This window comes from Canis lupus, chromosome 8 (genome assembly GCF_011100685.1).
Source record: "Canis lupus familiaris isolate Mischka breed German Shepherd chromosome 8, alternate assembly UU_Cfam_GSD_1.0, whole genome shotgun sequence".
NCBI classification, from domain to species: domain Eukaryota; kingdom Metazoa; phylum Chordata; class Mammalia; order Carnivora; family Canidae; genus Canis; species Canis lupus.
Window position 1 is genome coordinate 38,920,481 of NC_049229.1, and position 14,468 is coordinate 38,934,948.

Here is a 14,468-nt window from a genome sequence, read left to right on the forward strand (position 1 = left end):
TTAGATGCTCCTTGCTCCAGTTCTGCCAGAGGCAAAAGGCTGAATCTCTACTTCCTTCTCTTCCTTTCAGTCTAAGGGACATGATGGTTCTGGAAACCTTTGACTCTTGGGCAAGTCAGAGTTGCAGGAAAAGGAACGCATCTGCCTAATTGTTTACATCCATTCTCAAGATAAAGGTCTTTGAGTCTTGAGTCTGTACTCCAGGCTTCTAGACTCTACCCTCCTTGCCCAGCAAGCCTCTCCTCACTCAAAGCTCAGCATATTCCCAAACGTGTGTTATGAGATCGTGTTTTATACCTTTAAGAAGTTTTGCATCTTCCATTCCCCACACACGTTGGAAATTTTCAAACAACTATTAGGATTAATTTCACTTCAGTATGAATGAGTGACTTTTCTCCCCATCCCTAATGGGGGTATCATACTAATTGACTTAGATGGGGTAATTACAGAAAATCTACCCAAATAATTGACTTTTACATGGGTGGGCCACCTTTTGTTTGAACACATAGTACCTGCGATCATAAATCACAAGGGTGAGATTAGCTGACCAAAGATTAAATTGCTACTGTTTAAAAAAATCTTTGGGTCACCTGGGTGGCTCAGTCAGTTAAGCATCTGCCTTTGGCTCAAGTCATGATCTTGGGGTCCTGGGATCAAGCCGCACATCGAGCTCCACACTGAGTGTGGAGTCTGCTTGAGATTTTTCTCTCTCCCTCTGCCTCCCCCCGCCCTGCCACTTGTGCACTCTCTAATAAAATCGTAAAAAAAGTCTGATAGCTTAGACAGACATTCCTAACCCTCTTGATTTGCAAGCAAGCATTTGTGTTTATGTACCTTTTTCCAGGAAGAGTGTTCATGGTTTTCATCAAATTCTTAAAGGGTGCTGCATACCTACAATAGAATATAATGGGAACACTGACTACTTAGCCTAATTATTGAAAATTCTTATATTCCCAACAAATACATTTTTAAAACCAAAATTATGCAAAAACACTTTATTTAGCTTATGTCACATTAAACTTTTCACAACAGTTCCATAAATATTAAGGGGACATAGCAGAGGAAAAGCAGTACCTGGAGGAATGGAAAGCAGACCTCAAAATCTGCTTTCACACAACAGCAAATATTTATTTGTAAAAAGGCTGAAATGTCAAAGCCTGCTTCATAGTACAAAGCATTCACCTGAAAAAACAAAGTATAGCCACTAGCAGGCTCTGAGGTACACGGGACCACCCAATAATCAAGTTACACAACCAAGAGTCGTGGCATTTAGACACCCAACAGAAGAGCAAACACCGCAGTGTAGACTGTGCAGTTAGGAGCTGCTCCAGGCTAGTGTTAGCAAACCTTTCCCCTTCCCATAAAGGAAACCCTCCAGCACCTGACAACCACTGACCTGACAAGTGAATAGGATCCTCAGAACTCAAGGAGGGGGGTGCGGATCCTTGACTCCAAAACAACAGAAAAGTTATAAGATTACATATCGCAGAGACAATCACATCTGAGAGCTGCCACTGGAGCTGAGATTCCAGCAACTTTGAGAGCTATATAAGAATAAATGGCATGTGTTTCACACTATTGTATACCAAACTCCACAGGGAAGCATCAGTACCTAAAAGGCATGAGACTTTTACATGGGTGAATTTCCAAAGAACGTACTCCAGTGCATTTAGGAAAAGCAACAGCAGATAGAAGGAGGTGACAGGAGTACCACTCACTAGCTTATGAGCCCAGGTGGGAGGACAGGAACGAAAGAACTCATTGTTTTTTCCACCTGTCTGTAACATTTCATGCAGACCCCCATCTAAGCTGAAAAGGTAAGATCTGCAGGAACAGTAGAAGGCAACCAGAACTTTAATATCTGTTATGCATGGAGATTCAACTCAAGCTGCAGGACTTGCCTCCCTAAGTACCCCCTCCTTAGGGAGGCAAGTCCTGCAGCGGGAACAGTGGTGGCCAGGCAGCAGAAGACTTAAATTCATGTCCAAGTTTGGCCATAAGTAGTTTTATGACCTTAAGCAGGTCAAGCCCTCTGGGCTGTAATTTACACATGTGTACAAGATGAGATTGAACTTCTGTGTCAGGTTTGCAAGCTGTCCCTGTATCTACCTACAGAGTGTTGTGCAAATTGGGAGGGCCTCACTTAAACCAGAGTGGCCATGCATGTCAGATTGCAATTGATGAATGCAACCCATGAATATCTTTCTTAGTGTTTTGTTTTAAACTGCATGATTACATTCAGCATTGGACCTCTGCCTGTGTTCAGCTCTGTCACTTGCTTCCCTGTGTGACCCTGGGCAAATCTGCTTATACTCTCTAGTTTCCACAACCAGAAACTTAGGATCACGGTAATTATTATTAAGTGTGAAAGTATGAGGCATTGAGAACTGTGTCTGGCACACAGTAAGTGTTCCACAGATATTATTTTAAGGTGCTAAATGATGTATTTTTATCATTTCCTTCACTCAGTCTTTATTATGTTTTCTAAAAGGTTTTTAGCAGCTTAAAGAACTGTGTCAAATCTTATTTAATAAAAAAATTTCATTTCAAAATAGACCTAGACGCTGAAGTTTCACCTTGAATTTGAAAAGGTGTCTCTACACAGGCAAGCTCCTTAGCAGATTTAAATAACAACCAAGCTGTTTCCACATGCTGGAAAATTCTAGAGTTGCTCCACCTAGCTTATATATATACGAATATATAAGTTACTCTGCCAAGAATTGGTAACTGATCTCTTTTTTCTAAAATCTAGAATAATTACCCTTCTGACCAAGTTGGCAGATGAAACAATCCAAGTAAAGACTATCTGACTGCAGAGCCTGGGTAGATTTTGCACTTTTTTTTTTTTTTTTAAATACAGTTAAGACCCTCCAGACTTGTTATTAGGCTGACTTACTCTTCTGTTCCCCCTCAATTTTTTAAGAAAAATCTCTTCAAAATGCTTTTGGGGTTGAATCTTCTTAAGTTGGTCCCAGTGGACAGTATGCATGTGACAGGCCTAAGGCCACACAGAGGAACTGTGGGGAGGAGGGGCTGTCAGGACAAGGTGTGAAAACTCACTGCAGCCCCTTGCTCACCCATGCAGGTCCTCTTTAGGGACTGTCAGCTTCCTCCCAAGAATCTAAGTGAACACCCTGTTCTAATGTTCTCTATGTTAAGAATATTTCACGTTAATTATTTCATTAAGATTTGTCCACATGACCTCATATGAGACACTCATGTTTTTGGACATAAGCCCAAATCTCACGCATCTCTCACAAATAAGTTTCTCACATTAAACAATAACTTGCAGGGATCCTGGGTGGCGCAGCGGTTTGGCGCCTGCCTTTGGCCCAGGGCGCGATCCTGGAGCCCCGGGATCGAATCCCATATCGGGCTCCCGGTGCATGGAGCCTGCTTCTCCCTCTGCCTGTGTCTCTGCCTCTCTCTCTTTCTCTCTGTGTGACTATCATAAATAAATTAAAAAAATTTAAAAAAAAATTAAAAAAATTAAACAATAACTTGCAGATCAAAATAAAGGAAAGGACTCTTGCCACAGGAGTCTGAGGCAAAGCTAAGGATCACTTTTCCATAATACATAAAATGTAGTTGGGTGGGTTTTTTTTTCCCTCCAATACTCAAATGAATTCCTGTTTACAGCTGTCAAGTCCTATTTCCCCTAGTTAATTCCTTTTAAAAAAAACTGATCTTGAAAAAACCAAAATCCTTGCTTCACTAGGGCAGAATTTTAGGTTGTCCAAAGATCATTTTGAATGGGGTATGGATACCCCCAAAAAAGACATTTAAAAGAAAGCACTGTTAAGGAGAAATGATTCATCTTTAAAATGGATATTGATATAAAGACAGCAGACTGACAACACACTGGTGTCAGCTTTAGTGGACGTGTTTGGAACAGATGGGCACAGAGATTCAAAACATTCCTATCATCTGCGACAAACCATGAGAGACACCTAACTGTGGGAAACAAAAAGGGTTGCAGAAGGGGAGGAGGTGGGTGGGGGGATGGGATAACTGGGTGACGGGCACTAAGGAGGACACTTGATGGAACGAGCACTGGGTGTTATAGTATATGTTGGCAAATTGAATTTAAATTTTTAAAAACAATTTAAAGAACACTCCTTTCTGCAAGGGGGAAAGGGCCCTAGAATATTCAAAACAATACAAAGGATAACTTTCAACTGTAGACCACATTATCTCAACTGCCTACATGGCCCAATTTTAAGAGACAACTTTGCACCAAGGAGGCCCCCTAAGCTGGTCTAACCTCTATCCCCAGCACACCCCTATGGTATTCTGAGCAAAGAAGAAATTACCAAAAGTATTACAGCCCCCTCATGGGCCAGATCCAAATGCAGGGAAGCAAGCAGCCTCAAGAAGCATGCAGGAATAGTTAGGAAATGCACGGTGGGCACTAGGAGACTTCAAAGCACACACACCAGTCTGGAGAAGCACAGAATTTGGCATGGAAAGGTGCTTCGACACCTGAGATCAGTCTGGTTTCTACCTTGAGCATCAAAATCCAACCTAAAAAAATGTCACTATGTGCTACTGTGGCAGTGGCTTGGACCTTATTCTGTTTTTTGTTTTGTTTTGGTTTTTGTTTTAATGTGGTAGTCTCTTTTGTAAGTACAATTAAGAGAACTTAACAATTCGACAAATAATTGTTTAAGACTGCCTCCTCTGCCTCCCATTTCCTATTCTCCTACCTCGTATCTTCTGTTTGGTGGGGAGTGGGGAGTGGGGGGTAATTCTAGGCTGGCCAGAAAGAAAGAAAATTGACCTTCTGGATGACACTGGCTCCTGTAAAATACAACTCATATGTTCCGCCCTGAATCTCACCTAGACGACAGCACTGAGCCACAAGGAATAATTTCAAACCATGTCAGAATACAGACAATGGTGTGCTCTCTAGGTCTGGTCCAAGTGTTTCAGAAGCAGCTGTGCTCAACTTTTAGTAAAACTGCACCATTATCCAAATTAAGATTTATTCAAGGACTCCCTAGCAGAAACCAACCTTTATAACATCGAATTTAATCTTCCTAAGGATTTAGTAAATACAGAATGTGCTACCCAAAGTAAACCCATTTTCAAAAAGAGAATGAGTTTAATCTCCTACCACAAGGTAATTTTTTAAAACAGCATCACAAAAATCAAACATGATTATTTCACTGCTCACTGCCAAGGTAGGGATGTAACTCATTTTATGCATTCACTATGTTCCTGAAGATTTCAATTTTTAAAAACTGAGTTAAAATTGTAATTCCAGAGGTGCTTTATCATCTTGTCCTATTTATGTTCCACTTGGAAGAGGAACTAATAGTCTTCTGTGAAGTTTCTATTTCACCCAGCTCGCCATATAAATGTTCTGCTAAGAAAATAGTTTAAAAGAGCCCTAGGGTGTAAAAGAATTCTTTCTTGCTATAAATAATTATCCCTAAATATTTTTTTTTAAAAGTAGAGCTCACAAGCCAGGTCTTATTCAAGTGAGATGCTCACCAATCTACATAGTCTGGTCCTGAACTTTGCACACACGGCCTGACACGTCCCTGTCTGTGGATGGCTAATGATGGTGGTTGTGGCTACCCCAAAGGAAGCAATGTGGTCGTGACCCAAACCCACAGGAGAAACCCATTCCTGCACATGCTAGGTCTTTCTCCAGCACACACTGGGCCCTTTGGAACAAGAGAGTTGTAAGGAACGCCAATTCCAGGGGCAAAGAGATTTAAATCTCCACAATCCTCCATAAAAGTGATCATAAACCTAAATGCACCCCAAATAAATAGCAGGTTCTATGAACGCAAATCAAGAGGAATGAACCTCTATGGAGATGGCAGCAAGGTCTGGAGGAAGGACATGGCTCACTTCCCAGCCTGTCCACTGGCTCTCAGGTCACAGTCCCTCTGGCCTTCAACAGTAAGAGCAATACATGACTTTAATCCTCACAGGCCTGTGAGGTAGGTGTGTGGAACCAGTTCGTTGTCATGGTCTGCAATCCTACAATCAAGTGGCCGTGAAGAGAGCAAACAAAGGTCTACGTAAGGGCAGGCTAGGTGACACAGTAAAGGTTAGTCCACTTCCTATAAATGCCCCATCCTCTCCCTTCTCCACATTACAGACCTTCCATATCAGATCTCCACCATTCATTCCAAAACCTTTCAGATGTTTTCCAGAGCGGTGGGACGGAGATGGAAAGTAAAAAAGGGACCACACTGAGATCCTATGAGGCAAGCAAGATGTAAAGTCTGCCTTCAAACATGCCCCCTGCTACCACAGAACACTGGCTTTCTCACCCTGACTCCTAAGAAGAGGGGAGGCCAGGTGAAGGACATGACACAACTGCACCTGCCATAACCACATGAGGCAGCACGCATGGGAAAGATGACGAAGGCTCCCCACTTCCGGACGGAGCTCATGGTTCGCACCGTGGTTCACACGTCAGCCTTTGGCCTCCTCTAAGGCCTGTTTGCTTCAGACTGGGCATCACTGAGATGTGGTCTTCTGGGAGCCCTCCTTGCTCTCACTCTCCTCTGCTGGGCTGCACTCGGACCCAGTGACTGAGGACTTGTGCCCGCGGAGTGTGTGCGCGTTCAGCATCTCCAGCAGCAGGTCGTAGACTGGGACCACGTTTTTGCACTTCATGTTGAGCAGGTGTTCCATGCCCTTGTTACTGTGGAGACAAAAAGATGCCAAGGTTCCTTCCCATGAGGTAGCCATCAAAACTTTTTCCCAACTCTCCCCAACAGAGCCAGTCCACCCTCTACCCCCTAAGTTCCCCCCACCATTTGTTCTAGTGTTCTTATGTCTTTCAATCATCTACACTTAAGGGCAAGGACCTTAGTGTCCCACCACCCACCCATAGTGGCCTGACAGCACCTGGCACAAACTGCAGTTAATTCTCATTGTGCACAGTAGTTACGTTCTGTATGGTTGCTGCCAACACTGAATTAGCAAATACTCTGCTTCTGGGGGAAATGCAGGGTTTGGTTCCTGAGAGGCTCTGGGCACAACATTTTCATCATCTAATTAATACATGACTTTGGCATACCTGTGTTTTTGTTTAAAGACACCTTTTTTAACGTAAACTGCTGCTTCATTAACATTTAACTCACAGTTAAACTAACATTTGTGCTACTACAGCTCATGCATGAACCAAGCTGATGTAACATGCATATCTTCTCCATAAGGCACATCAGAGCCTTCTTGCACTCAGAAACACTGACAGTGCTTCAGCACTATGCTTGGGGGCCATTTATAGACAGTGAAATCGCCAAGAAAAAGAGCAAAAACATGGCACTAACTAGACCATGCAAAGGGCATTAGAGTATGAGAGCTCAAATAAGAACACACCTTGTTTGACCTCAGTTGGGAATATAAGTGTGGGCAACCCCAATTTTTTGCCACCCTGAGCATGTCCTTGAAGGACAACAAAAATGCCACTGAATGTGGCTTCAGGGGTTACAAATAATTTTTTAAAGGTGGTCAAATTTGCAAATACAGAATCTGTGACTAATGAGAGTGGACTGTATCTGTTCTGCAAATGGTCATGTGTCAATAATTATTCAGGAGGAACCAAGGCAGAGGCTGTTTTCATTTCCTCCTTTGTTATAATTCTTGAGGTGAATACTGTCCTTCCCCACAGCCTCTAGACTTTCCTCCTCCTCAGGTAGCAATTACCTTCCATCCCCATCTCCCCTCTGCCAGCCCCAGGGCAGGGCCGCCCTCATCCTAGAAACCATCAAACACCTGCCGACACAGAACCATCACGGTGCACTGGCCCCCTTTCCTCAGCACACAGGATGGATGTTCCCTGAATACACTCTACTCACGGTCCTGTCCTCCCAACCCTGCGGGCCTCGCCGGTTCTCCAGGTCTCATTCTTAATGTCCTGATGCTAAGACAAGAAAAGAACCACTCCCAGGGAAGGCTTTGTGTGCTTCCCCAGATCGCTAACCTCAGGAGTTGATCTCGAGGAGCCGGGTTTGGCTTCCTCAAGTCAACGACCTCAGAGGGGCGCCTGGGGCCTCCGGCGGTTAAGCATCTGCCTTCCGCTCAGGTCATGATCAGGCCCGGAATGGAGAGCCCCACAGTGGGGAGTCTGCCTCTCCCTCGCCCTCCCGCTCACGCACGTGTGCACACGTGTGTGCGCTCGCTCTCTCTCTCTCTCTCTCAAAAAAAAAAAAAAAGAGAAAAGATGAAAAATGACCTGAGTGGTGGTATAAGCAGGGGCGGCATTTCACATTTGGGGAGAAACTTTAGAATTCCATAGCCGAGCCCAAACCCCAGCAACTAAAACCCAGGTGCGGGACGCCCAGGTCCCCTGCCAGGCCCAGCGGCCCTCCCTCTGGAGGGGCTGCTTCTCCTTAGAGGTCAACGCTCTACCTTCTCGCTCTCAAGCGCGCACACTCTCCCCGCGCTCCTCAGCCTTGGCAGGGCGCGCGCCCAGGCGGCCGAGCGGCCCGCGGGGACGTACCTGGCGTGTCTCACGTGCGAGAGGAGCATCAGGAGGTTGGCCAGGCGCACGGGCTGCTGCTGGGACGGAATCCCGCTCTTGGCGATCACCCAGACCAGCGCGTCGGTCACCGCGTTGAGCAAGTGGCTCAGCTTCCGGCTGCTCTCCGCCTCCTGCGCCGCGGCAGCCAGAGGGTACATACCTGGGCAGGGCGACAGCCCCCCCGCGGCGCTGAGCGAAGGCCGGGGCTCGCCGGGGCGCCCCGATGCGCCTGTGCGCTGCAGTCACCGGCCCCTGGGGTCCTGCGCAGCCTGGCTGAACGTGGGGCTGACGGTGTCTCAGGACGCCACCTGGCCCACCGCCGTGGCCCTTCCCAGCGGGAAGACTGTCTAAGGGCCTGAAACCATTGCATAGTGTTTCTCAGCTGCAGCAACCAATACAGAGGCAGACACGGTGGAAAAGTGAGATTGATTCTACTCTTCGCCCCCAGGAGGGCCCCTCATCTAAGGGGAGTCTAACAACCCTAAACTAGTGACCACTGCCAGGCAGCCCCCCGCCACCCCTCTTGTGTGCCACATGCAGACAGCCAGGGCGGGCCCACGGTCCAGGCCCGTGGCATCACTCCTCTGGCGGCACCTTGCCAGGGCCGGAAGCCCACCTCTAGCTCTGAGCCCAGACCAGTTTCCCAGCTCTTCCAGCCCAGCTCCTCATTGAGCAAAGCTTGCAGGCACATGTCTCCCCAGATTCCCCAAACCATCTCATGAAGTAGATTGCTTCCCTTATTCTGCCCTGTGTCTAATTCCCCTCTGACTCCAGGATCTGAGATACTGTGGCCTCCCAATATTTGCATGATAACAGCTCAGGTAAATCTTCGTGCCCCCACCACCAACCCTGACTCCTCCATTCCTGGAGGCAGGGAAATAATCAGCTTCTCTACTAGGCTTTCCCTTTCAAAGTAAGAATAAATGGCACCTATGTGACATCATCAGGGGAGCAGCCAGCTGTGGGCTATAATGATCATGAGGACCAGCACACCATCTTCCACTGAATTTGGGCAATTTTGTTCTCTATTTTTATTGGCATCTGAAGTTCAATGAAGGTAACTCAGTTCAATACAGTTCCGCTGAGGCAAGGGACATGTTGAACCACAATTATGCAAGTGTAATGCTTTACCACATCCCTGGGGGGCATGTCCTTCCACAATGATGATGCAGACTTAAAATACTCACCTCACAATAGCCCACAGCTGCTTCTCTAACTCACCTGCTCACCTCGTTCTCCACAGTGACTCTTCCTGGGTCTTCCTACATCCTCAAAACTCCCACTGAAACCCATAGCAGGTAACCTGCTCTCCCACTGCAGGGGAAATACGCCCCACCCTTGGCCCAAGGTGCCCCTCTTAGCCTCCCTCCGAAAAGCAGACCTCCTCATATGGCTCCCTTCCCAGCTCTTGGGCCAGAGTCCAAACCATCTGGTGCAGCTCTCAAAGGTACCAGGCCTCCCTCTGCTCTTTTCGTCCTCATTTCCCACCACACCTCACCTTGAGCCCTACTTTTAACTCCAGAGCAGGTGACGCACAGAACATACTGAACTTTCCATTTAAGAACTCTCTTTCCCCCTTTTCCTCCTCTCCACCCTCTCTTCTCTTGCTTATCTACATCCACTTTTTTTTTCTTTTTTTTTTTTTTTAATTTTTATTTATCTATGATAGTCACAGAGAGAGAAAGAGAGAGAAGCAGAGACATAGGCAGAGGGAGAAGCAGGCTCCATGCACTGGGAGCCCGACGTGGGATTCGATCCCGGGTCTCCAGGATCGCGCCCTGGGCCAAAGGCAGGCGCCAAACCGCTGCGCCACCCAGGGATCCCTACATCCACTTTTCCTTTAGATCCCAGCCTGGTTGTAAACTTCCTTCTGGAAGCTTCCCTGACTTCCCTACCATTTACCATACCACCCTAAGTCTACCTTGGGTCCTCCTCTGGAGCTCTGACGGTGCCCAGGGCACTCCCAGCAGATGGCACCATGTTGTCCCACATCCTGGATTTCCTCGTACACACCCCATGGCCATCCTCCCACCCTCAGAGACATTTATTATTTATTCATGAGAAACAGAGGTAGAGACATAGGCAGAGGGAGAAGCAGGCTCCATGCAGGAAGCCTGATGTGAGACTCGATCCCGGGACTCCAGGATCATGACCTGAGCCAAAGGCAGACGCTCAATCGCTGAGCCACCGAGGTGTCCCGCACGTCCCCTAAAATTGACCCCAGCTCCATTAAAAAGTGCTTTAACTATTCTTCAGTCTATTCTGCTATGTCATGTGTGCCCCATGGATTTCTACTTCATAAATATGTTTTTGGAGTCTAAATGGGATTAAAACTGTGTACCAGTACTTGTGTCAGTCCAAAGTGACAAAGTGAAAATATAAAACTAAGTTCTCAGCTAATATACAAATGCTCATAGCAACACTACTCAAGATAGCCTAAAAGTGGAAATAAACCACATGTCCAAAAAAATAAAAATAAAAAAATAAACCACATGTCCATTAATAAATGGATAAACAAAATGTGGTATAGCCATACAGTGGAATATTACTCCGCCATAAAAAAGAACAAAATACTGATTCATACCACATGGATGAGCCTTGAAAACCTGATGCTAAGTGAAAGAAGCTAGTTACAAAGGACCACATTTTTCATGAATTCATTTATTGCACCCATCCAGGATAGGCAAATCTACAGAGATAGAAAGTAGACTAGTCCTGCCTAGGAGTAAGGGTGAGACAAAAATTAGGTAGTGATGGCTAATGAGTTCAGGCTTTCTTTTGAGATGATGAAAATGTTCTAAAATTGGTTGTGATAATAGGTACATAAGTTTATGAATACACAAAAATCCACTGAATTGTATACTTTATTCTTTTTAAAGATTTTATTTATTCATTCATGAGAGAGACACAGAGAGAGAGAGGCAGAGACACAGGCAGAGGGAGAAGCAGGCTCCATGCATGGAGCCTGATGTGGGACTCGATCCCAAGTCTCCAGGATCACGCCCTGGGCCAAAGGCAGGTGCCAAACCACTGAGCCACTTGGGCTGCCCTGAATTGTATAATTTAATGGGTGAATCATATAGTGTGTGAATTCCTCTTCATAAATGAGTAGTCATTGCCCCGGAGAAGCCCTGGGTCTTATATGGGCTGTGGGGACAGCACAACTCCATACAGGACCATCATTGTTGTTTTGTTTGTTTTTAAGATTTTATTTATTTATTCATGAGAGACGGGGAGAGAGAGAGAGAGAGAGAGAGAGAGAGAGAGAGAGAGAGAGAGAGAGAGGCAGAGACACAGGCAGAGGGAGAAGCAGGCTCCATGCAGGGAGCCCAACTTGGGACTCGATCCCAGGTCTGCGGAATCACGCCCTGGGCTGAAGGCGACGCTAAACCGCCGGGCCACCGGGGCTGCCCCAGGACCATCATTGTTAATCACTAACAAGGAGTTTGGGGACAGGAATCACTGAAGTTTTAGATGGGCTCTATCAGTTTTAGATATGGGAAATGCTTTTATTTGCAAGAAGATTAACTTCTATAAAATCATCCCAGGAAGGGGTCGGGCTGAAAAATACCCATTTTGCTGCCTCTTTGGTCAGCAGTGCCATGCCTGCACTTTGGGCATTCACACACACTTGAGGTCAACAAACACATGTTTACAGAGTGATTGCTAAGTGGCAGGCTCCGGCAGAGGCAGGCGACAGGACACAAATTCCTGCCTCTAGGATGCTCACTGCCCGGACACACAGGAAACAAAAAATAATCTCTTCTACCGGCCAAAAGTAAAAGCATCAGTTAGGATTCATTTTAGAACAAAATTAAATTGCTTTTCATGACACTAAAGAAATAGAGCATAAAAGGCAAGATCTTGGCACCATGCCTCACGCATACCAAGAAAGTAAAACAAAAACAAAGACATACTCTCCTCTCCTCTTTATCACCTAGGAGCAGCTGTGTGTTCCTCTCACTAACCCACCTGATGACATTCTGAGCAGCAGGTGGCCAAGGTGGGGGGCAACCCCCAAAGATCTGCTACATCCTATGCTCAAAGGATAAAGATATACTGAAGAGAAGTAAATCAGAAAAGCTGAAGTGCTTAGCAAAAATCTCAGAATACTAACTAACCAAAGGAAAAACGTCAGGCTTTAGGAGGCATATGTGTAGTCACTTATTTGATTTGTTTTTTAAGATTTTATTTATTGACTCATGAGAAATGCAGAGAGGCAGAGACACAGACAGAGGGAGAAGCAGGCTCCAGGCAGGGAGCCCGATGTGGAACTCGATCCCAGGACACCTGGATCACACCCTGGGCTGAAGGCAGGTGCTAAACCACTGAGCCACCCAGGCTTCCCTGCTTATTTGTTTTAAGGAAAGGGACATCTAGCAATAACCCATCCTTTATCACCACCACCTATTCCAGCACCAAGAGAACAGGCTGGCGTGTGAGAAGTGCCCATGATATGAAACCAGCAGGCTGACATTCACAATGCTTTGTGTCCACGTTCTCAATCAACAAAGAAGGACCTGTCTTGCCTCTTCGGTATCCTTGTGTGTCCTTCTGTGCCTCTGCCTTCCACCCACCCACTTCACGAGAACTCTCCCGAAAACTCAGAGTGAACCAGGGCTTGAATTGATGTGTTAATCATCTTACTATCAAAGAGGATCACCTGGTTCTACATCTCTATTTGTTTCATTGAAAAGTTTGATCCTTTTTAACCCTTAAAATTATTCTGATAAATAGACCTATTCCTAATTTTAAATATTTTTTAAAGACTATCTGCAGATTGACCCCACTCTATATCCTAGATTTGGTACCCTTTAATTCTATCCAACGGACGACTTACTCAGTTTCTTCAGATTTCTGGGTGACAAGATGGCCGGTTCCACTACTCTTAATTTGGATATGCTGTTAACTACAACGCTTGTATAACACCTCTGGGTTCTAAAACACGTTAGCAAACACTGTAACAGGTTGTCAAATGCAATGTTTTCTGTCATCTCTGAGTTTTAGGAGCCCCCTTGAAGGCTGAATATAATAAAGTAATTCCAAAAACCCCCCCATATGTGTGGTGGAAGAGAGAAAGTCCTGAGAGAGAAATTAAAATGGTGATGTCTTTTCCCTATCTCTCCCTATAGCAAGGATGATGTTCTTCAGTTACTCAAGCCTAGCAAGGACCAGACCTGATTGGCTATTTCAGTGTATATCCCTACTCTAGACCAAAAGCATGTATCTAGTTCACTTTGACACTTTTACTATTTAGAAGTCACTAGCATGTACCAGAAACTAAATAAATATTTACTGAATTGAAATTTAATTGGATAATAAAGTGAATATTCATTCCATATTATATGCACTATTAGAAGAGATAAGTAACCCAGAAGTTTGCAGCTCTTTAAAACATAACTAGGGGATCCCTGGGTGGCTCAGCGGTTTGGCGCCTGCCTTTGGTCCAGGGCGCGATCCTGGAGTCCTGGGATCAAGTCCCGCATCGGGCTCCCTGCGTGGAGCCTGCTTCTCCCTCTGCCTGTGTCTCTGCCTCTCTCTCTCTCTCTGTGTCTATCATGAATAAATAAATAAAATCTTTCAAAAAATAAAATAAAATAAAAAAATAAAACATAACTACGTACACCTGAAATATTGTAGGTCAACTGTACCTCAATAAAAAAAAAACAATATCCCATTAAAAGTGGGCTATTTCAACAAATACTTCCCCAAAGAAGATATACAGATCACAAACAAGCATATGAAAAAATGCACCTCATTAGTCATTAGGAAAACACCAATAAACCACAATATACCATCACACACCTGTTAGAATGATGAGGATTCTGCATCCTAGAAAACACTTCAGTTCCAAGCAAATCTAAATGGTTGGTCACCCTAAATTACATTTATGTAAAATTTTATAAAATGCAAACTAATTTACAGTGACAGAAATTATATTGGAGGTTGCACGGGATTGGACGAGGAGGAAGTGAAG

At 45.2% G+C, this 14,468-nt stretch overlaps 1 protein-coding gene across 1 annotated transcript in view; it reads right to left on the reverse strand.

Moving 5' to 3' along the window:
* Positions 1 to 980: 980 nt before the first annotated feature.
* Positions 981 to 14,468, reverse strand: part of ESR2 (estrogen receptor 2) — a 68,684-nt gene continuing 55,196 nt past the window's right edge. Inside the window, exons 8-9 of the mRNA XM_038544913.1 lie at positions 8,471 to 8,651; positions 981 to 6,667 (exon numbers count right to left, since the gene is read on the reverse strand). Of these exons, the coding sequence (XP_038400841.1) occupies positions 6,481 to 6,667; positions 8,471 to 8,651 (368 nt within the window). The 3' untranslated portion in view covers positions 981 to 6,480. The remainder of the gene's footprint in view (positions 6,668 to 8,470; positions 8,652 to 14,468) is intronic.